This window comes from Tamandua tetradactyla, chromosome 10, assembly GCF_023851605.1.
Source record: "Tamandua tetradactyla isolate mTamTet1 chromosome 10, mTamTet1.pri, whole genome shotgun sequence".
In the NCBI taxonomy this organism is placed as follows: Eukaryota; Metazoa; Chordata; class Mammalia; order Pilosa; family Myrmecophagidae; genus Tamandua; species Tamandua tetradactyla.
In genome coordinates this window covers 96,569,096-96,591,891 of record NC_135336.1, presented here as the reverse complement: position 1 = coordinate 96,591,891, position 22,796 = coordinate 96,569,096, and the positions used below count along the sequence as shown (strand labels likewise).

At 45.0% G+C, this 22,796-nt stretch overlaps 1 protein-coding gene and 1 long non-coding RNA gene across 2 annotated transcripts; one reads left to right on the top strand and one right to left on the bottom strand.

The window, feature by feature from the left end:
• Positions 1–4,452: 4,452 nt before the first annotated feature.
• LOC143648650 (Golgi-associated RAB2 interactor protein 4-like) lies at positions 4,453–6,391 on the bottom strand. The gene has a single exon (XM_077118920.1). It carries the CDS (start codon positions 6,088–6,090, stop codon positions 4,465–4,467), a length of 1,626 nt encoding a protein of 541 aa, XP_076975035.1. The 5' UTR covers positions 6,091–6,391; the 3' UTR covers positions 4,453–4,464.
• A 7,346-nt stretch (positions 6,392–13,737) lies between these two features.
• Positions 13,738–19,835, top strand: LOC143648649 (uncharacterized). The gene is made up of 3 exons (XR_013158697.1): positions 13,738–13,908; positions 14,486–15,597; positions 17,574–19,835. It is a non-coding gene; the product is annotated as an uncharacterized LOC143648649 (long non-coding RNA).
• The last annotated feature ends 2,961 nt before the right edge of the window (positions 19,836–22,796 follow it).

Below are 22,796 nucleotides of genomic sequence, written 5' to 3'. Positions count from 1 at the left end.
TACTCCAATATACCATAAACTAAATAGGATATCTACATAATGCATAAGAATAACCTCCAGGATAATCTCTCGGCTCTGTTTGAAACCTGTCAGCCATTGACACTTTATTTTGTCTCATTTCTGTCTTTCCCCTTTTGGTCAATAAGGCTTCCTCAACCCCATGATGCTGGGCCCTGGCACATCCCAGGACTCCTGTCCCACGTTGCCAGGGAGATTTAGACCCCTGGGAATCATGTCCCCATGGGGTGGGGAGGGCAGTGAGCTCATCTGCCATGTGCTTTGTGTGTCTGGGTGATTGTGCCCTTGCAGTGCCCGCCCATCGCCCCCTTGGTGGTGGGCCTGCTTCTGCAGCAGCACATCCTCGCTGAGAGGCGGTGTGGAGAGGGAGTGGGGCATGTTCACACACACCACCGCACAGCATTGGGATGAGTCAGCTCCAAACCTGTGAGGGGCCAGCTCTGGCTGGAAACCCTGCGCTGAGTGGGAAGAGGGGCACCTGAGAGGAGGCTCAAAGCAAGGGTCTAGGAGCATCCCACAGTATCCTGCGGGATAAAGCCATGGGAGAGACGGATTCATGCATGTAAGCCCCTGAGAAGTGTGGGCAGATTCTTCCTGAAGGATCAGGGCAGTCTCTCTGTGTCTTGTGCGTGGGAAGGAAAGAAAAGCGTAGGGTTGAGGGCCTGCGAGAATATAAGGGAATGTATTTTCTCTTCATTTAAGCACTTTGAAATGTAATAGGTCCTTTGGTGATAGAAAGGATCTTGGGAACTATAACTAAGAATTCCAGACTTTGGAGGGACTTTGAAGTCGTCTAATCTCTTTCTGTGTTGAACAGATGGAGAATTCTAGGCTCAGGAAGGGCAGTGGTTAAATGGATTCTGTTTAGTGCATTTTAGGCCCCTTACATATGTTAACACATTTAATTGTTAAACCCCGTAAGAATTAAATATCCCTATTTTACAGACAAGAAGACTAAGGTCTAGAAAGAAGTTGCAGCCAGTAAGTTCCAGAATGAGAATTTGAAGCTAGACAGTCCAGTGTATTTGAAACCATGCCAGCACTAAACTGCAGCGCCAGGGCTGGAAACTAGGTTTCTTGGCCTCCCGAGCTCTATTGCCCTGACTTCTGGCCCATCTCTTCTGGTCCTTCACCTCAAGGCCCTGGAATGCCTGGACCCACTTCCAGTAGTGTAGGCTGACTTCACAGTCCCCAAATCGCCCCCAAACTCAAACCAATATCAACCCCATAGCTCAGGAAAGCTGAACCCCTCTGCTGTTCTAGGGAGGGCAGGGGTGAGACTATGCCAAGTGATGAGGTCGGGGCGGAAGCTCCTCACAGTCAGAAACACCCTCTGTCTTATTCCTGTCGAATATTGGGGTTCAGGTTTCCCTCAAAGATCCCACTTGTTGCCCTCCCCCAAGACATTTTTTTTTAAGTGCATAAAGTGGTGATTCAAGTTATATGGGAAGCTTACAACCCTCTGGGATTGGCGAGATCTATCTAGTTCTGGAAGCACTTTTTTGTGATTGTCTTGCTGGGTTTGAAGTTGAGGAATTTCCCTTATTCTACTTTTATTTGAAAGCTGACTGCATTTACCATGTAGCTTTTTTTAAAATTCATTTATTAATTAAAAAAATTAAGAACAAACAAACAAAAACATTATCATATAATTCTGTTCTACATATATATTCAGTAATTCTCAATATCATCACATAGTTGCATATTCATCATTTCTTACATTTGCATCAATTCAGAAAAAAATAAGACAACAGAAAAAGAAATAAAACAATAACAGGAAAAAAAAGATTGTACATACCATATCCCTTATCAGTAGCATTTCAAACTAAATTATTTTAACATTTGTTCCCCCTATTATTTATTTTTATTCCATATGTTCTACGTGTTTCTTGGCAAGGTAGATAAAAGGAGCATCAGAGAGAAGGTTTTCACAATCACACAGTCACATTGTGACAGCTGTATCATTATTCAATCATCCTCGAGAAACATGGCTACTGGAACACAGCTCTACATTTTCAGGCAGTTCCCTCCAGCCTCTCCATTACATCTTGAATAACAAGATGATATCTACTTAATGCATAAGAATAACCTCCAGGACAACCTCTGGACTCTGGAATCTCTCAGCCATTGACACTTTGTCTCATTTCACTCTTCCCAGACCCTTTTGGTTGAGAAGGTTTTCTCAATTCCTTGATGCTAAGTCTCATCTCATTCTAGGGTTTTCTCAATCCCTTGATGCTGAGTCTCAGCTCCTTCTAGGATTTCTGTCCCATGATGCCGGGAAGGTCCACACCCCTGGGAGTCATGTCCCACATAGACAGGAGGAGGGTGGTGATTTTGTTCGTTGTGTTGGCTGGAGAGAGAGGCCTCATCTGAGCAACAAAAGAGGCTCTCTTGGGGGTGACTCTTAGGCCTAAATTTTAAGTAGACTTGACCTATCCTTTGTGGGGTTAAGTTTCATATAAACAAACCCTAAGAGTGGGGGCTCAGCCTATAAATTTGGTTGTCTACACTGCTTGTGGGAATATCAAGAATTCAACTTGGGGAAGTTGCATTTCTCCCCGTTCTCACCATTCCCCAAAGGGGGCTTTGCAAATACTTTTCCACTCACTGACCGAATCACTCTGGGATTCATTGTGGCATCAGTCTGGACAAACCAACAAAATCTCATGTCCTACCTGAGATTCCAAGTACTTATGGTGTTCAATCACACTATCTACATAAGTTATATAAGGAAATTCACTAGTCAAAATATGAATTTTGTAACAAACATTATTTGGTTTAGTCTCACACATATGGTGACATTTTCAAGTATTACCATCTATTTTCAGCACCCTGCAATAATATTTCTTTGTTGCTCCTCATGCAAAAATGTTTTTAAAATTGTGCATGTGACCTTTTTTGCTGGTTAGATGGATTATGTGGCTCCATCATTAGATGGAGATGAGTCCACCCATTCTCGGATGGTCTTGATTAGTTTACTGGAAGCCTTTAAAAGAGGAAACATTTGGGGACAGTTAGAAATGACAGAAGCCTCAGAGCCAGCAGAGAGAGAGAGAGAGTGTACAGGAACTTCAGAGCAGAGCTGACACAGATGCTACCTCCTAGAGAACAGATGTTTGGAGATACATGGAGCCCAGCAGATGAAACCATGAAATGTTAAGCCCGAGTGTGAAGAGAGCCAAGTGAAGCCATGAGATGAAGGCAAGCCTCAGAGAAGCAAAGTGAGGAACCGCCTCAGGAACTGGCTGAAAGCAGTGGAGCCCAGGAGGAAGGGACGAGCAGATGCCAGCCACATGAGTACTCAGCTGACAGAGGTGTTCCTGACACATCAGCCTTCCTTGAATTAAGGTATCACTCCCTGGATGCCTTATAGAAACTTAAACATGTAACTTATTAAATTCCCCCTTTAAAAAGCTGTTCCAGTTCTGGTACACTGCATTCCGGCAGCTTGCAAACTCCACGCACCACTTTTTCAAACTAGGCAAAAATGAGGGAATGCTAAGCACAAAATTATGGACAGTAGTTCTAAGAAGGAAAAGTGGGAGATGGGGTTGAGGAGGTGTATACACAAGGACTTCAAGAGTTTCAAAATGTTCTATTTCTTAAGCAAACTGAACGGCATAGATTATTGGGGTTTTTTTTTTCATATTTTAACATCTCTGAAATTGTCCTTTTATTTCCCATATGTCCTTTGGCTATGTTTTCAGTTTTCTCTAAGGCACAAGTGTGACGTATGACCAAAATCAAAGCTATGAAAACTTGTAATTTTAGATAAATTGTCACAAGAACCTTTGGTTGTATGACATCCGCACTTCATGAACACTGAAGCTCAGAGAACATAACTTGGTTGAGTCACACAGTGCAACTCGGCAGAAGAGTGAGCCACCGCACCAGCCCAGCTCCTGGTAAAGCCCTGCCTGAGGATGGAGGTGGGCAAAGCAAACAAAGGAGACAGGGACACCACAGGGACCCAGGGCACCTGCCTGCACCACCAGGTGTGTAGCTGCCATTCCCAGTGTATCAGTTCTGTGGGTGGAGATTTGGGCTCTTCCCCTCTTTTCTCTTACACCTTCTCATAGTTGTCTCCTAGGACACGGGTTACAGTCTCTGTGTGATACAGACCTAGGGGTGAAATTACTTGTCTTGCCTGTTCTAATTGTACCAAATGCTCCTGCACCCCTCTTTCCCCGACCATCCAGGGAGTATGAGTCCTGCCGTTGCTTTGTTATGAAGGAACAAAACTTTGTAACACGGAGGGGGTGCATAATGGAGCATCCCAGCCTGCTCTCCCAACTTTCAGCTCTGCCGAGCATGAGTGAGAGGGAGCTCCCTTTCCCTGGGCGTGGCTGCAGCACATGACATCACAAAACACCGAGGTGGCTACCAGTCTGCAGGACATGGCTAAAGCAGAACACAGCACAACACAGCATGACATGTTGATATTTATTGAATATCAGGTGGAATAGTCTCTCCCTGGGGATACTCCCCGGAGGTCACTGAAGTCAGGGCACTGATGTTCGCACCCGGGTGACGCTCAGCTGACCCCACGATGAGGCTCACATCTGTTCTGTGGGCTGACGATGATATAGTTAACCTGGCTCTCAGGCGCCTCAGGAATGACGTGAGCCTGCTCGGACCCTTTTCTGTGGAGCCCGAACTGGCAGTGAATCCACCCGTCCTGGACTTCCCAGAAGACCTGGAGTCCTTTGCAGGGGGCGTGCGGCTCATGCCCTGGTTAAGGGAAGGGCGCTCACTGCCCTGATGTCCTTCTTGCTTATCTTTCCTGGTGGATCTGTCGCTAGAGAAGGACCAGCCTGGTGACTGTCGGTCAACTTGGTGTCTGGTCTTCTGTTCCCTCTCCCTTTTCTCCCGGGCCGCGGCGTTGGCCTGGGAGACCCGTCGGCCTGCCTCCTGTGCAGTGTTCTGGCCTTGGCTCACTGAGCTGGAGATGGGCGATTCTGCTGCTGTTGGGACTGCAGCTGTTTCTATGATGCTCTTGATGGTGGATGTCCTGGCAATCGCCATGCTCGTGCTGCCCTCAGGAGAGAGACTGGCCAATGCTGCTGTGCTGGAGGTCCACTCGGATGTCTTGCTTGCCGCCCCAGCACTGGCCACCTTGATGTTCTTCGCAGGCACGCTGATGACACCTGCCATGGCCACATGGCTCTTGTCTCCTCTTGGGCCCCTGGAAGCAGCTCCTGGTCCTGTCACGGTATTTTGCACAGAACCTGCAGACGTAGATGTCATCACGCTCACCACGGCGCCTGCTGCACTGCCCTTCATTGCCGCCCCTGCTGTTGCCCAGGATGCTGTAGGCTGTGCCGGTTTGAGGGTGGTCATGGCAGGCCTGCTGGGCTCTCTATAGTTCCTTCCTTCACCCCCAGCAAAACCTGCAGAGGAGGCCCAAGACATGTCAGAGATGACGCGGAGGCTCCTGATGTCATCCCCTTCTCCATGGGACTCAGCTGATGTGCTGGCCTGGTCCTCTTCCTCCAGCTCTGGCATGCATATCACGTCCCAGGCTGGAACGGCATGAGTACCACTGTTACTCTCCACAGGTGGGCGCAGGAGGTAAATGATTTCTTGCCACTGCATGAATAGGTCTTCCTGAGCATCCAGATTGGGGCACAGCTGTAGGTAAAAGGAGCGGCCAGTGGCGAACGTCAGGCGCAGCTGCTGTTTCTCCCGGTTGTGAACCGACAGCCTGATGAGCTTCAAGGGCAGCAGCCTGGTGAGCTCCATGGTCTTCTCAGCTTGGCGGCCTCTCCCCTGGGTGGTCTGGCCCCTGCGGGTGACGGGTTGGGCCAGCAGCATGACATCGGGGATGGGCAGGAGGGGGCTGGTGCACACGATGCCCACGGTCACAATTTGGATTTGGTTGTGCACGTCAATCACCTCCCCTCTCCGGGTGACCTGAATGAAGTCGCTCTCAAATACGGGGGCGTACTTAAACATATTGTACTCCCCCTCGGACAGGTGGCACTGCAGCTTGCCCATGGGCTTGTTGAACAGGCCCGCTACAGGCCCGCTCCTCACCGTGTAGTAGGGGACCTCACCGCGACCGCTCATGATGACACTTGAGTGGCAGCGGCAGCACCGGCACGGCGGGGCGCTGGGTCTCCCTTGGCCTCGTGGGCGATGAGTCAGCAGCACACCGGGGTGCGGTGGCGGCTCTCCAGATGTTCTTTCCACTGGCTCTACCCCACAGGACCCCAGAGCCTCCCAGAGGGCAGGGTGGGGAGTGGGGGGCTCAGCGGATTGCTGGCACAGGGGATGTCGCAGGTGCTCTGAATCTCACCCGAATCTGCTTTAAGTCACAAGGACCGAGAGTGGGCTCCTGACAGGTTCACTGACGCGCTCCTGGCAAGAGAATTTCCCACTCAGCCTTCACCCCCGGCCCAGCCCTATTTATACTCTGCGACCCTTTGTGAGCTGTCCCTGTCATGCAGCCCCCTTTGTCCTTGTCACCCCAGCTGTCACCTCAAGGCAGGACCACTGTCCTCCCCCAAAACACCCCATCGTCTCCACAGAGGCTGGGCTCACCTGCTAGGGATACATGCATCTCAGGGCAAAAATAAAGTGGAAAATTAAAGCACTTCTTGGCTCTTTTGCTAGGTTATAAGTATACCAGAGACTTCCAAGAATTTGTTAATGTAACAGTTTCATGGATTTCATATGGCATATAAAATATAATGTATTTTAACACAGGCCACTAATTAAAATGCAATGAAAACTGGGGTTTCATGACAAAGGCCTAAATCTTTTCAGTTAATTCCATTTCTTTTATGTTGGATTTAAGTCACTCTCCTACACCAAGAACCGTAATAGCTGTCCTCACCATTTAAAATCTTCATTTTATATTCTCTGTCTGCTTACAATTATTCATGCGGCATGAGACATAGAGCACTGAATCTGAATATCTTCCGTCAGTTTCCTGCATAAATAAAATTTTCTAACTGCTAATAGTAAACATCAAGCCTAAATTCAAGGTTTAGGTTTACAAGATTGTAAAGTGTGTGGTATGTTAGGGAAAATAACATGAGAAGTGAGCTGTAAAGACAAAAAGAAAAATGTGTTTCCCTTCTGTGTTGGGGGGGTGGGGTGGGAAGGGATGGCCAACAAATGAGAATGGGGATCAGCATTTGCCAGAGTAAAAAGAGACCTTTAATGAAAGTCAATTTCTTTCTTGATTTCCCAAGATATTCACTTGTACTGATATAATTCAGGGGAAAAGAGAGAATTCCAAGACAAAAAAATACCGGTGTGAGGTGAGTGGAACGCATTATTGTTTCTCATGGGCTGGAATAATTGTGGAAATCATCTCAATGATTTCCAAGATTAGTTCATGTAGTTGTAACAAGAGAGCAGCTGTTTTACTAGTGGCAGAGATGATTTAATCTTTCAGACCATCAGATATGATATGGCAAAGCAATTGAAAACCGAAAATAAATCTGCCATGATCAACTAATGTCTTAAAAGCTAAAGACGTTTTTCTCTTTTCTTTGTAACACAGGTAAACTAACAGTTGGAAAATGCAACCTTATGAGGTTTGTGTTATTTTAAACTTCTGTGGATGTCAGTCATATATTGTGATGTTTTGTAGTTACTGATGTTTTGAATTTACATACAAATATACACACATGCCATATAAGTGGAAACTAAATACAATGTCTAAAAGAAATTAACAATAAGTGTTTTTCATGAGCTTAGCAGTTCATTATAGAATCTGTCTACTATGGGGATCGTAACTCACTTGACTGGATAAGCAATACTAATTTTGATTTTTTAATTTTTATATACCATTAGCTCTTGCAGAAAACAACAGCACACATATACTTTAGTGGCCCAATTCAATTACCATAGGCATTTGGCGTAACCAGAGCAGCAGATGATTCTGCTTACCATAATGTGATTGACTTACTAGCTTTGCATTTAAAGAAGATTTCAAAGCCCAAAATTTCTAATGTTAGTGGCCAAAATTGCCAAAGTTGAATACCATTTAGATACATAAAAAACACACTCAGAGCACTATTCTTTTAGTACAATCTCAAAAACTCTTTTTCTAAATGTATGAACGTACATTTAGAATAGCATCGTACTGTCTAGTATAAATAAATGAGAAGTGTAATGCTTTTTAAAGAGCAATTACTTGTATCATGATGAGTTAGCTCTTCCTGAAATAGGGAACCATGTTCTAGACAAAAGTTCCTACACTCAGTCCTCTGCTAACGCTCTGTCTAAATACCTGCAGCGCATCACCATGCTTGTGCCTGACTTTGAAATATTAGCTCAAATGCTACTTCCTGACAGTTCTTAAATTCTTCAGCTAGAATCCCCATTTGTACCCATTCCTCGATTATAAATGCAGTGAGAGAAGGCCCACGTTTCATGCTTTGGTCTCTAGGACTTTCGGGTTATGGGAGGTCAACCAATACTTATAGTATTTTCCGTATTCTGTAGTATTATGGAATCTGCAATTATGACTTATTAGTATTGTGTAAGGATTCTTTAAATGTGAATAATCAACTAATTGTTTCCCAAGTTGGAAATTTTAAGAAAAGAATTCTTATAAATAGTCCCTTTATTATTAACAAATAATGAAATCTATTAGATATTTTGCTAATCAGTTTTTGTAAAAATGTATAGGAATTCATCTTAAAGTTAGTGTGCTGTTTTTTAACTGTTCTGCACCCCAGAAAACTGTGTTCTTTTAATACGGTCTTGTTTGGAAAGACCTATTGTTGGGCGGACATTTTCAACAGGCTGTTTCCAGGGAGATGTGACCACGCCCATTTAGGTGGGTCTCAGTCAGATTCCTGGAGGAAAACTTATTGTTGTTGGGGATGTAAAATGGCACAATGCTCTAGAAGCAGTTTGGTGCTTCCTGAGGAAGCTAAGTACAGAAGTGTCATATGATCCAGGAATCCCATTACTAGGTGTCTTTTCAGAGGACATGAGGGCAAAGAAAGAAACTGGCATTTGCACACCAATGTTTATAGCAGCATTATTTATAAGTGCCAAGCAAGGGAAACAGTCCAAGTGTCCATTAACAGAGGATTAGCTAAACAAGCTGTGATACATACATAGGATGGAATGTTACACCGCTATAACACAGGGCAAAGTCATGAAGCATGTAACAATGTGGATGGACATTGACGACATTATGCTGTGAAATCAGCCAGAAACAAGAGGACAAATACTGTATGGCCTCACTAATATGAACTAACGTTAATGAGTGAACTTGAAGAAGTTAAAAACACAGGTTATAAGGAGATAGACATAGAATAGACATTGGGCAACAGGGCTGATTGTAAAACTTCAGAAATGGATAGCACAATACTACCTGATTGTAGCACAGTAATATACACTTAGGCTGGATTGTATGATATGTGAATAAAACCGCTTAAAAATGAACAAAGAGAAGCAAGTGCTAGAAAAAATGTGGGTAAACAGATGTACCTATTCACTGTGGGTAGGGAAATGAGGGGTGCAGTGTGGTAGTTCCATAGGAGGCTACTTGTAGGGTTGCCATATGATCCTGAAACCCTGTTGCTCAACAGATCCTGGAGGAACTGAGTGTGGGGACATGAGTGGACATTTGCACACTGGTGTTTCAGGAGGTAGTGAATGGAGGTGGCCTAAGGGTACAAGGACTGAGGAATGGAAGGGGGAAGTATGGCGTATACACGCAAAGGAATACTGAGTGGCTACAAAGAGGAATGAAGTTGTGAATCATGCAACTAGAACCTTAAGAGCTATATGTTAAATGAAATGTTAGGAGAATAAAGACAAATATTATCATGCCTCAATCATTTGGACTAAGTATGAGATAGAAATTCAGTGAACTAAAGTCGAGAGCATGGGTTATCAGGTCGGGGCTTATTGCAGAAGGCCCTAGAGTGTAAGCTCTTACAGCAGTCACTTATTCAGGAGGTGTGACTGTTAATTCTAAATTTGGAGATGCTGAGCTGTTTATATATAACATGGTCCATCCCAGAATCTTTGGGTACTTATGTGACACCTGAGACTCACAGCTCTGTAGCTATGAAAGTCAGCAGTACCCTCCTAGCAAACTAAATATTGAGGTGCCCTCTGACCCAGCAATAGCACTACTTGGTATATACCAAGAAGAGCTGAAAGCAGTGACACAGACAGACATTTGCACACCGATGTTCATAGCAGCGTTATTCACAGTCACCGGAAGATGGAAACAATCCAAATGTCCATCAACAGACGAGTGGATTAACAAAACGGAATATTACACAACAATAAGACAAAACAAGATGGATGCACCTTGAGGAAATGATGCTGAGTGAAATAGGTCAGACACAAAAAGATAGAAGCTGCAGGACTCCATTTTTACAGCAATGATAAAGGTAAAATCTGAGGTTTATAATACAGAATATAGGGGACTTAGACATACATAGAAGCTACAGATAGGTGAGTGGTTACCGAATGAGTTTGAACTCCAGAGTAAGAGAATAGATAGAAGTGAAGGCAATTCTGTAGTGGGTCTAATATGTGATATTATCATATTGCAAGTGAAGATGATTGAAAGGGGTTGTAAAGACCTATGTGTCCACTGATGAACACTAGAAATTTAAGTTAGTTCTTGTAAGAACTATTTCAAAGGTTTGTTTCTTGTACAAGGAGTGTTTGAAGTTCAGGGTACAGGAGGAAAACTGCTTTCACATACTATGGGCTATGTTTAACAGGAAAACATCAGCAGTACCATAGCAACAGCAGGAGTAAATAATGGGGGGAGGGACAAGAGTTAAGGAGAGGTTTAGATGTCCTATTTGGTGAGGGTATGTATTGGTTATCTTTCTCTAGGAAACAATGAAATTATCTAAAATGGAGAATGTTGATGGACTGTGGACTTTGGGCATTATACATGATGCCTAATGAATGCAGGTGGCTGAAGGATGCACTGACCAGAAAGTAGATTGGTGAATGATGGTGAATACACTTGATCGAATATTGTGCTGCTACGGAAAGGAACGAAGCCGTGAGGCATGAGGTATGTGAATGAACCTATGGGACATTTGGTGAGGCAAAATAAGCCAGAAACAAAAGAACAATTATTGTGTGGTCTCCTTTAGAAAATGCTTATAAGAAAATGGGGGCCTAGATTTTAAGCTCTTCTACCAGACTTAAACTAGTCTGGAGTGGTAATTATTCCTTCTGGATTTTGAGAGGCTGTTTTATATATGTATAATCTGGTATTTAGAGATAAAGACAAAGGCGATCGGGTTGGGATTAAGGTAATTCAGAACACAGGGGTAAGGAAGACATCGTCTGTATTTTAGAACCACATCTACTCTTTGAGACCAAAGGAAGAAAGTTTATTTTGTCTGCAACCTAAATTTCAGGTAGCACATAATGTAACTCAACCTGTCTGGACAGCTCTTTTGAACAATTGAAACACTGGGAGTCCAGTATAAGAAAGAGGTCCTTTAGTCCTGTATAGTGTAATGTAAGCCTGGATGCATCCTAGAATATATTAAGCAGATAATCAAAAAGTATTGGCAAAGTCCCTTGCGGGATGGGAGAAAAATTATGGAGCTATTAAACTTTACCACAGGGAATCCAGTGATACTGTGTCAAACGTTAGGGGCACCCAAATCAATAAGCGAAGCCCTTGATCTTGAGGCTTAACTCTTGCGAAGCTTATGAAGGTGGCGGAGAAGCTTAGCCTACCTATAGGTATGCCTAGGGGTTACTTCTGAAGGACCTATTTCATTGCTCAGATGTGACCTCACTCTCTCTAAGCCCAGCTCTGTAAGTGAAACCATTGCCCTCCCCACTATGTGGGATGACATCCCGGGGGTGAAGGACTCCTTGGTGGCATGAGAGGTGACTTCCAAGGATAAGTCTGGCTCTGGCACCGTGGGATCAACAAGTCCATCCTGACTGAAAGGGGGAAAAGAAGTGTATCTAATAAAGTTTCATGGCTGAGATCATTCAAATAGAGTTGAGAGGCTACCATGAAGGTCACTCTTATGCACGCTTCAGTTAGACTCTGCTACTCATCAAAACTTACCAAACCCCAACCAAAACCATTCCATTAAATCCCAAAGAACACCTAGGACAATATATGATTCTACAAAGGTTCCACGCACTAGGGTAACTTTCCAGAAACTAAGAACCTCAAGATGGGTCCCAGGACCAGATAAGTCATGAAACCTAGAGGGCCCAGCTGCTCCAGAACATCAGCTAGTTCCATCTCCCTACCCCATATTTCTCACAAACCCTTCCAGCATGAAAAAGTTAGAATGGCCATAGCCCAAATACCCCTAAAGAGAGGGATAGAAAGATCAAAGGTGATGGTAAAGTTATACAGAGAGGTAGGGTTTAACAAACGTATATGATTGCTGCATCATTAAATTGATACTTCTTTTAGTCTCTAGTATCTTAGAGGAGCTAGTTGTAAAAACCTAAAATTGGGGAATTGTAACCCCTACCAAACTCTGAAATCTGTTCACAACTAATTGTAGTGCTGTGCATTGAAATTATTACTTTTTTGTATATATGTTACTTTTCACCAAAAAGGAAAGAATTCTATTGTGATGATAAAAAAAAATATTTATTCCTATGTTCTGGAGCAGCTGGAAGGAAATACCTGAGATGATGGTATGGTAGCCTATGACAAGTCTGGGATCTGTCCTGTAACTACTTGTATGAGAGTGATTTGAAAACCATTGCTTTTTTCTTCCTTTGTTGTGTATATATGTTATATTATACAATAAATGGGGGGGGGAAGAAATGAAAAAATTATTTCTAAGCGTCACCCCCAGAGATCCTGTTTTGTTGCTCAGATGTGGCCTTTCTCTCTAACTGACATCACAAGTGAACACACTGTCTTTCCCCCCTCTACGTGAGACACATCTCCAGGGGTGTAAATCTCCGTGGCAATGTGGGACAGAAATCCAGGGATGTCCTTCTTGACCAAAAGGGGGAAGAGAGAAATGAGGAAAAATAAAGCGTCAGTGGCTGAGAGATTTCAAACAGAGTTGAGAGGTTATCCTGGATGTTATTCTTACGCATCATATAGAGATCCCCTTTTCAGATTATGATGTATTACAGTGGCTAGAGGCAAGTACCTGAAGCTGTAGAGCTGTGTTCCAGTAGCCTTGTTTCTTAAAGATGATTCTTAAAGATGATTGTATGATGATACAGTTTTTACAGTGTGACTGTGTGATTGTGAAAACCTTGTGTCTGATGCAGAAACCTTTATCTAGGGCATGGACAAATGAGTAAAACATATAGGTAAAAAATAAACAATAATAGGGGAAACAAATCTTAAAATAAATTGTGTGGAAGGAAATACTAGTGGTCAGTGAGAGAGACGGGTAAGGGGCATGGTATATCTGAGTTTTTTCTTTTTCTGGAGTGATGCAAATGCTAAAAAAAAGTGATCATGGTGATGAATACACAATTATGTGACGATATTGTGTGCCACTGATTGTACACCATGTATGGAATGTTTGTCTGTTAAATCTTATCAATAAAGTATTTTTTAAAAAGATTCCTCCCAGCAGTACAGAATGAGGATTAAAAGACATGGCTATTTTGGGGTACATAATAGCTTCAAACCAGCACAGGGGGAAAGGGGAAGTATCTGTTAACATGAATACGGTGTACTTTGGGGGTGATAAAATATTCTGGAATAAGATAGTGGTGATCAATGCACAACATGTACTAAGAAATACTGAAATGTACACTTTAAAATTATGTATTGTATGGTATGTTAATTATATAGCAATAAAAACGAAAAAAAAAGATTTAAAAGAAAAGTCATGTACACCCTTGGTCTTTCTCCCACTCTTTAGGCTATGCCCAAATGAAAGGTAATGGTGGAGTTATAGAGAACAGAGGGTCTAACAAGTGAGTACGATTGCTGACTCATTATATTGATATATCTTTTAGTCTCCATTATCTTAGAATGGCTGGAAGTGAAAACCTAAAATTGTGAAATTGTAACCCATACCAAACTCTGAAATGTTTTACAACTAATTATTGGTACAGCTTGCAAGCTTAAAACACTCTCCATTGCATGTATATTGCAATTCCCTTGGTTACGGGCTACTTTGAATAGCTGATGCACAAAAGGAGATGGGCAGCAGACTGTCCTGGGACATGTCACTGAATCCCATGCCTATGGGAGACCAGTAAGGGTAGGTTTCCATGATGAGGCTGTATCATAATGGCCTCTGGATCTCATGGGACTCTTAAGTCTCAGTGACTGGGAGAGAATTGGATTTGCCTGCTTGACTAGGGTAGGGTCAGACCCTGTTAACCTGAACACCCCACCCCCAATCCCAGGAAGGAGCGGTTGTCAGGCAGTGCCTAAGAAGCCCACTGCTGATGCGTTTCCTGCCCCCAGTGCCCCAGATCAGCTGTTGGGGGTTGAATCATCTGCCCCATTAAAGGCATAGTCATGTCCCAACCCCTGGTGCTGCAGGTATGAACCCATTTGTGAATAGACCCTTGAAGAAGTTATTTGTGCCCAGATATGGCTGAAGTCCTTATGAGCAAAGGAAACTGGAATTAGCAAGTGGAGCCACAGGTTGCAGCAAGAAACTGAAAGTCAATACAGAACATGGAGAAAAAGGAAAAGGTGCTGCCATGTGATGGAAAAGTCAAGTAACCTCAACCCTGGAAGGAAGCAAGCCTTCTACCCTCTGTGATCACGTGCCAATACATTACAGTTGTTAAGGCGACCCATTGTGTATTTGTTTCAGCAGCCAGGAAATGAAAACTCCCAGTGATCAGGCCTTCCTACCCTCAGTGTCCAAGAACCACTAGTTAGTGTGACATCCCTTCCTCTCTGCAGTGAACAAAACCAAATTCCTTCCCTCCTGGGGCACAGGCTCTTGTGGGTGACACACAGCAAAACCAAGTAAGACATACACTGTGTCAAATGGTAACAAGTAGTAGAGAGCTGGGATTCAGCTCAGTAAAATGGCACATTTTAAAGCACTTACTCCCTCTTCCTTGTCTCCCGGGCTCATCAGCCTGAAACTTGTCTTCTAAACCTACCCCGCCTGAGTCTGGCCCTCACCTCATAGAATCTTCAGTCACCTGGGGTCTGGGAGGAGAGTCTCATCCCATGGAGAAGAAATCGTACATCTTCTTCACGCAGACATAACAGGAGAGCACTAAGCTATAAATATTGTTAAGTGCCCAGGTCACAGGGAGAAAGTGGTAGTTTCCACTTGTATGTATCCCAGAGAAGGCCATGTCATTTTAATCCATTCCTGTGGGTGCATGGGAACTTTGATTAGGTTATTTCAATTGAGGAGTTTGCCCAAGGTGAGTCTTAAGCCTTTTACCGGAGTCCTTTAAAAGAGATGAAGTTGAGAGAAGCTCAACACACAGAAAAAGCCCCAGAGAAGCTGAGGGACAAGGACACACCTAGAGAAGCTTGGAGAGATAGAAGCTAAAAGAGAGAAACACATAGCCAGAAGCTGGAAGCAACAGAACCCCAGAGAGAAGAACTAGCAGATGCCGGCCCTGTGCCTTCCCATGTGACAGAGGTGTCCTGGATGCCAGCAGCCTGTCTTCAGAGTCCAGGTATCCTCCTATTGATGCCTTGAACTGACATTCTTTGCGGCTTTAGAACTGTAAATTTGCTAGCCGGTGAATCACCATTGCAAATGCCAACCCATTTTCTGATATATTGCATTCCAGCAGATTTAGCAAACTGAAACACAGTTATTTTAAAAATAACCGCCCCCCGCCCATCCTGGCTCTGAGCTGGCATGCAGTGGGGGTGAAGGTTTGATGTGTCCCCTAATGTGAGGCTGTCCCCTCCACCTGGGCAGGGCAATTGGGAACTGGGGACAAGATCCTTCAGGGGTCTTAGATCAGGGGTCACATAAAGTCATATGCAGAATGCGACCCTTTCTGCCAGCTTAAGATGTGCTGTGACAGCATTTCAAGGCTGTTTCCCTTCTTAGGGTTAGGCCCCACCTACCTGGCTTGGCTGGGGTGGGTGTTGGCCGTTCCCCTCCAGGGCAGAGTCCTACTTGGGCTCTGTCTTTCAAAGGCTTTGGGGAGGATAGAGGAGTGGCCCAGCTCTCACAGGGGAGACACTGGCCCTTCTTGATCAGCAGGGGCCTCAGTGGAGGGAGGAGGGGAACTTCACAGGCCTTTCCTGGGCTCTCCCCCCAAAAGTAACAGACTGCCAAGTGAAGCTCAGGGTCAATGAAACATTACAGAAGCAACCGCTTAACTGGAAACGTGGCATAGTAAAAATTAGCAAAGTTTTTGAAAGTCTTTATTCATATGTATTTTATTTTCCTACCATTCACAAAGCAAACATAAGTTATAAATAAGCAGGTTCGTTAACTGCTAAATAAAATCAGCAATACTCAGGACAACTTTCCTATGCTACAAGGGTGTCTGCAAGACTTTGATAAGTGCATTTTTTTTTTAGTCTTCTTATTCTTTTTTTTTTAAATGGGCAGGCACTGGGAATCAAACCTGGGTCCTCTGGCATGGCAGGCAAGCATTCTTGCCTGCTGAGCCACCGTGGCCTGCCCAGTCTCCTTATTCTTGGTCTAGCTGTGCTTTCAGCTCCATGGAAATGGGCATGGAAAAAGGCAAGTGTGTGTCCAGTTGGTTTTCATTCACCGGTTGGCTCAGCTCTGAGTGTAATTTCCTGGTGTCAATACTACCATGGAGAGGTTCTGCCTCAGGAAGGCCCCAGGCTTTTATCCCTGATGTCTGCTGAGGCCGGGGCAGCCCCTCCTGTGGGCCAAGTCCCAGTGCAGAGCAGGTGGGCCTGGAGGGTGAAGCAGGGCCCCCCTCCAGCCGCTGGTCAGGGGCAGAGCTGCCCCTGCTCCCTTGGTCCTCTACCTGGGAAGATCCCGGGGCCCCTTCGGGTGCGTGGGGTGTCTCCAGACCCAGAGCAGGAGTTGAGGATCTGTCCCCACAGCATGTCTGGTGGAGCTGGGGCTGGTTCCTGTGGACAGAGCAGAATGGGAGGCAGCGTCAAAGGAACCTGCCGGAGAACATATCCTCACTCACTGTCTATCCGGTCGCCCACTCCTGCCTGCCTGGTCCATGGGGAAGACCCCATGAGCAGAGAACCCAGGGTGGGGAGGGTCACTGCCAGCTCATGAGGGTGAGACTTCATTTATAGGGCAGTGTGGGTGTGTATACTTTACCCATGGACTTGAGTGCAGCTCATTCCATCTCTGCACCTCAAGCCCACCTGTATCTGATACAGAAACCTGCCCTCCCTGGATGGATCCTTCCAATCCAGGAGGTGCTGGGGGCAGTGGACACGGTTGCCTGGTGTGAGCTCCACCCCACCTGCCGGACTTCAGTTCCATCGGTAAAACAGGATGCTAGCCTCCTAGATTGTCATCAGGAGGAGATGCAGGGAGGCCCTGCTGCCTCAGTTGGGGACACTGTTGGAATGTGGCTCGAGTACTAACATGAGTAAAGAGCCACCAAGAAGGGAGCCTGGGAGCAGAGCCCTCCTTCCAAGGATGCCAGCCGGGAGTGGCCCTGCATTTCTTTTTTCTTTTTCTTATTCTCAGCAGGACATGAGTGACTCCCTGGGGACCCTCCCCTAACCTGGAGCATCTGTTGATGGCACCGAGCCATCCATGCCTCTGACCAAATGACTGGAATGCACTGTCCTCAGCGGGCCATGGGGCCACCAGGGTGTGCAGCACCCTGTGAAATTGCACCCCAGGAGGGCAGTGCCACCAATTGGAGCCAGACTGGGTGGCACCTGAGGACAGTACAAGCCCCCTCAGCAGGGAGCTGGGAGCTTTCCACCAGCAGGGAAGCTGACTGTCCATGGAAACTGTCCCTAGCACTGGGCTTCCTACATGTTACCTCAGAAGGGCAGAGCAGAAAGGTGATTTCATCCCTTCATCCCCCAGCTATCCCTTGGGGGCAAATTCCACGTGGAAATTCCTTCATCCCCCAGCTATCCCTGTGGAAATTCCATGTGAGTTCTAAAAACGGCAAGAAAAGGATGACACTTCCATGACTGCTAGAGGAAACCAGAAATGGCAAGGAGAGTTCTGGCCTGTGGGTGAGGAGCTATAGGCAGAGGCAGTGCGGGTGGGGTGGAGAAGAAGCAGAGGTCCCTCCGAGGTAGCTCTGTAAATTCACAAATCTACTGGATCCCCAAGGGAACTGGCACTGGGACCCCATCAGGGCTTGGGGCCAGCCTTGAGGCCCCTCATCTCTGCCTCTTTGAGCAGCTCTTCTGGTCTCTGTGCTTACTCCTGGTTGCTGCTTTCCTTCTGGACCACTCAGAGAAGCTTCCACAGTCTCCTGGACCCACGTCTTATTTTCGTGATTCCGCATTCCAAAGACTGTAATCTGCTTGTCCCCAGCTCTTCGGCCGGGCCATGTACATCAAGGCATTGGCCAGTGTGCCCGTATGAAAATATCATGTAGCCCAGAAAAGACTTGTTTTAATGCTGATTCAATCTTGTGGAGGGGCTTTTCAGTTAATCCTGATTCAATGATGTATGTTGTGAATTTTTATTTGATTATCTCCATGAGGACGTGGCACTCCCAATTGTGGCTGTGACCTTTTGTTTAAATGGTAATGTGATTCCACCCTCTCCGGGTGGGTCTTGATTAGTTTAGTGGGATCAAGAGAGGAAACATTTTGGAGAGAGAAAGGACAGAAGCCTCAGTGCCAACAGAGCAAATGTATACGATTGGAGGTTATTGCTTCAGAGAACAGAGACATGGATGTTTGGAGATGATTGGAGCCAAGCAGACATCACTGTGAGATGTTAAGCAAGCCAGAACTTGGAGAGAGCCAAAGGAAGCCAAGAGGTTAAAGCCAGCCCTGGAGAAGCAAAGTGAGGAACCCCCACAGGAACAGAGGCTGAAAGCAATGAAGCCCAGGAGGAGGGAACCAACATGCCAGCCATGGGACTGCCAAGTTGACAGCAATGTTCCTGACCCATCAACCTTCCTTGAATTAAGGTATCTTTTCCTGGATGCCTTAGTTTGAGCATTTTTATAGGCTTAGAACTATAAACTTATAACATATTAAATTCCCCTTTTAAAAGCTGTTCCAGATTCAGTGTATCATGTAGTGGCAGCTTGCAAACTAATACAGCTAGCCTCTGGAAGGGCCCTTTTTTGATCAAGTAACCTCTTCTGGTCCCATCAGCTAATGGCGGGGCAAAAGGGGTGATGGGCTCTCTGTAAGAATGGGCATTAGGGTGGCAGTGGCTGGAGGGAGAATGGATGTTGCAGGCCAATTGAGAATTAGCACAGGAGAATTAACACATACTGAGCTAAGGCTGCACTGACACTTGGATCTCATAATTTCTACCCCCAGTGTAGCTGCTAAGGTACACAACAGGCACTCAATAAGAGGTAACAGCCCCAGATGTCTTAGGTGAAGGCCTCATTTTCCTGGTAAGCTTGTTGGCAAGATTTAACTGGTACATGAGGTAATTTTTGGCTTCCTTTTCTTGAATGGCTTTATAAAGATTTCATACACATACCCTAAATTTTGCCCACTTCAAGTGTTCAATTCAGTGGTTTTAGTGTATTCGAAGAGTTGTGCAACCATCATCATAATCTAATGTTAGCACATTTTCATCTTTCCAAAAAGACACTTGCTGCCCATCTGCCATCACTCTCCATTCCCCTGTCTCCCTCCCAGCCCCTTGCTGCCACTAGTCTACTTCCTATCTCTATAGATTCACCTATTCTGGACATTTCTTATAAGTGGGACCATAAGAAATGTGGTCTTTCATGATGGGCTCCTACTTAGCGTCATGTTTTCGAGGTTCATCCATGTTGTAGTATGTGTCAGTGCTTCATTCTTTTACATGACTAATAGCCCTTTGTATTGAGTCACCTGCACCCGGCACCGCACCTTCCTTACCTCCCCTGTGGGGAGCCTGACCAGGACATGTACAGCAAGATGAGGAACAGAAGCACCACGAAGGCAGCCAGGCCCACCCAGAAGGCAATGACGACCAAGTCTGTGGAGGGAAAGACACATTCCAGAGTTACTTTGATGTCAACAAAAACAACAGCGAGTGAAATGAGCAGAAACAGGGTCCTGGGTGTGGTGTTCTCTCTTCTTCCGGCCTCTGAAGTCTTCTTACCATTGGGAAGATTTTCCTCTAACACACCCTCAGAACGACTGAGGGAGCAAAAGAAGTGGTTTTTTTCAGGGACAGCTAGCCACTGGGGCTCTTTAAGGGGATTGTCTGATGAGGGGAAAAAGCAGTAAAGGAAATCATGGGTGCCCCTGGGCCTGCTTCCTTGGCTGCCACTCCTGCTCAAAGGAACAGTCCTGAAGGGTGGGTTCCCCTCCTTCCCTTCTCACCCAGGAGGGAGGGAGGGGGAAAAAAGGGCTGTGGGCAGCTCCAAGTAACAAGATGGAACCCACCTGGGGCCTTTGGTGACTGGTCCCATTAAGAGCTGCTTTAGAAGACCCCAAGAGTTACTGATTTAGAAGGAGGATATGCACCGGACCTCAGTGCCAGAGGGTCCCCTCAAAAGGTCCTGACCTCTCAGGAGTTCTCCAAGGCCATCCTTGGCCAGTCTGTTTAGATCAGGGAATCAGAAAGGCTAACCTGGTGGGCAGTGACAGGAAGGAAGAAACACTTTTGCAAACACTATGGCTGTATTTGTGGCCTGAAGCCAAAGGGGCAAGGGGAAACCAGGGAGCATGCTTAGCCTCCTATGGGCCCTGGGGAGAACTTGACAAGTCAGGAGTTGTCTTTCTCTGGGGCCCCAGTTCATGAACATTCAGCTGGTTGCTAAGGGACTGCTGGAATAAGGTTGGTTCTCCTATGGCTGGGGGCACACAGCAAAAACTGTAATTACAGTGGATAAAGCTCTCATCCCAGACAAACCAGACCACCCCAAGACAAGATACCCCAAACAGAAGGAGAAGCTAAGCCTTCTTATAATTATGCCTAAGAGTCACTCCCAGAGAACCTCTTCTGTTGCTCAGATGTGGCCTCTCTCTCTAAGCCAGCTCAGCAGGCAAACTCACTGCCCTCTTCCCCCATGTGGGACATGACTCCCAGGGGTGTAAGTCACCCTTGCAGGACAGGAATCCTGGGATGAGCAGGGCCTGGCATCAAGGGATTAAGAAAAGCTTCTTGACCAAAAGGAGGAAGAGAGAAATGAGATGAAATAAAATGTCAGTGGCTGAGAGATTTCAAACAGAGTCAAGAGATTTTCTTTGAGGTTATTCTTATGCATTATATAGATTTCTCTGTTTAGTTTATGTCATACTGGATTGGCTGGAGGGAAGTACCTGAAATTGTTGAACTGTAATCCAGTAGCTTTGATTCTTGAAAATGATTATATAACTATATAGCTTTTACAGTATAACTGTGTGATCATGAAAACCTTGTGTCTGATGCTCCCTTTATCCAGGGTATGGACATATTGGTAAAAAAAAATAATAAGGAAAAATAAGTATGTAAATAATAGTGGGGATAAGGAGTTAAATAAATTGGGTAGATGGAAATACTAGTGGTCAATAAGAGGGAGGGCTAAGGGCTATGGGATGTATGAGGTTTTTCTTGTTTCTTTGTATTTCCTTTTCTGGAGTGATGCAAATGTTCTAAAATATGATTTCAGTGATGATCAGGATGGCAGAGCGACAGACTGGAAGGTAGCTAGGCTCCTGAGGATTTCATGGAAAGACTCCCCACTCCAGCCTTGGAGACTTTTACATGAGAAAGCTACCAACTTCTATTTCATTAAGCCATTGTCATTTTGGTATTCTATTCACCGAAATCAATTTTCCTTTTAGAATCAGTAAAGAACGGACTTTTTCAATGATTATATCAAAACTTAAAAATTCAAATGAATGTTGACCTTTGAAGTAATCATCCTCTGTCCCCCAGAGCCTTAATTTCTGAAAATACATTTATTGGTCAAACATTTTAGTCTATTTTGGAATGACCTTGAAGAATTAGTTTGTGAATACATATGCACACACACACACACACACACACACACACACACACACACACACACACACACTTGCGCACGCGCACGCCATTTTTATTACTTTATAACGTGGTGTTTCACTTTTGTCACCCAGATGGTTTCAGTCAGCTTAATCATCTGTTTCATTCACTGGACTTATTTTTGGATGATTGTTAACTGTTTTCAAAAAGCTATTCCGTCCTCAAAAGATATGCATAATTTGTCACTGCGGATGTTTCATAGAATGTGCCATGGTCATAAAATCAGTGCCAAAAGAAGAGTTTCAAGAAGTTTTTGAGCAATAACAGAATCATTCAAGCATCACATCACCCTTCTCCCCAGGGCTGCCTTGATGGGAAATGTGTTCACGTCATTCGGAACACCCTTTGCTTAAAAATAACTTTCACTGCTTATGTCCTGCACATGGGACCAACCATTTGCTGAAGAGTTAGAATCATAGTTAAAACCACGATCCTGAAATTGCTCTAAACAAAAGGAAAAATTTATAGGCAAATCCCTTGTTCATTCTGTATATTGAGTTCTCTATAGTGTGTTCAGGAGAGATTGGTTAATTATGTGTTTCTGTTTTTGTGCTCCTGGCTCTTTGAGCAGCAGATGAACAAATTGCCTTATTATTGAAGCTTGTGGAAACAGCACACTGGCAGAAGTCAATGTGGACTATGACCAATTCTTTATAATACATAATTACATGTAAGGAGACATATTGACCCAAGAGGTAAATAGCGATGGCACTAAAACCAAGCACCGCTCAAGGGAAATCAATGCATCTTACAGTCCCTAGGAGGGAACAT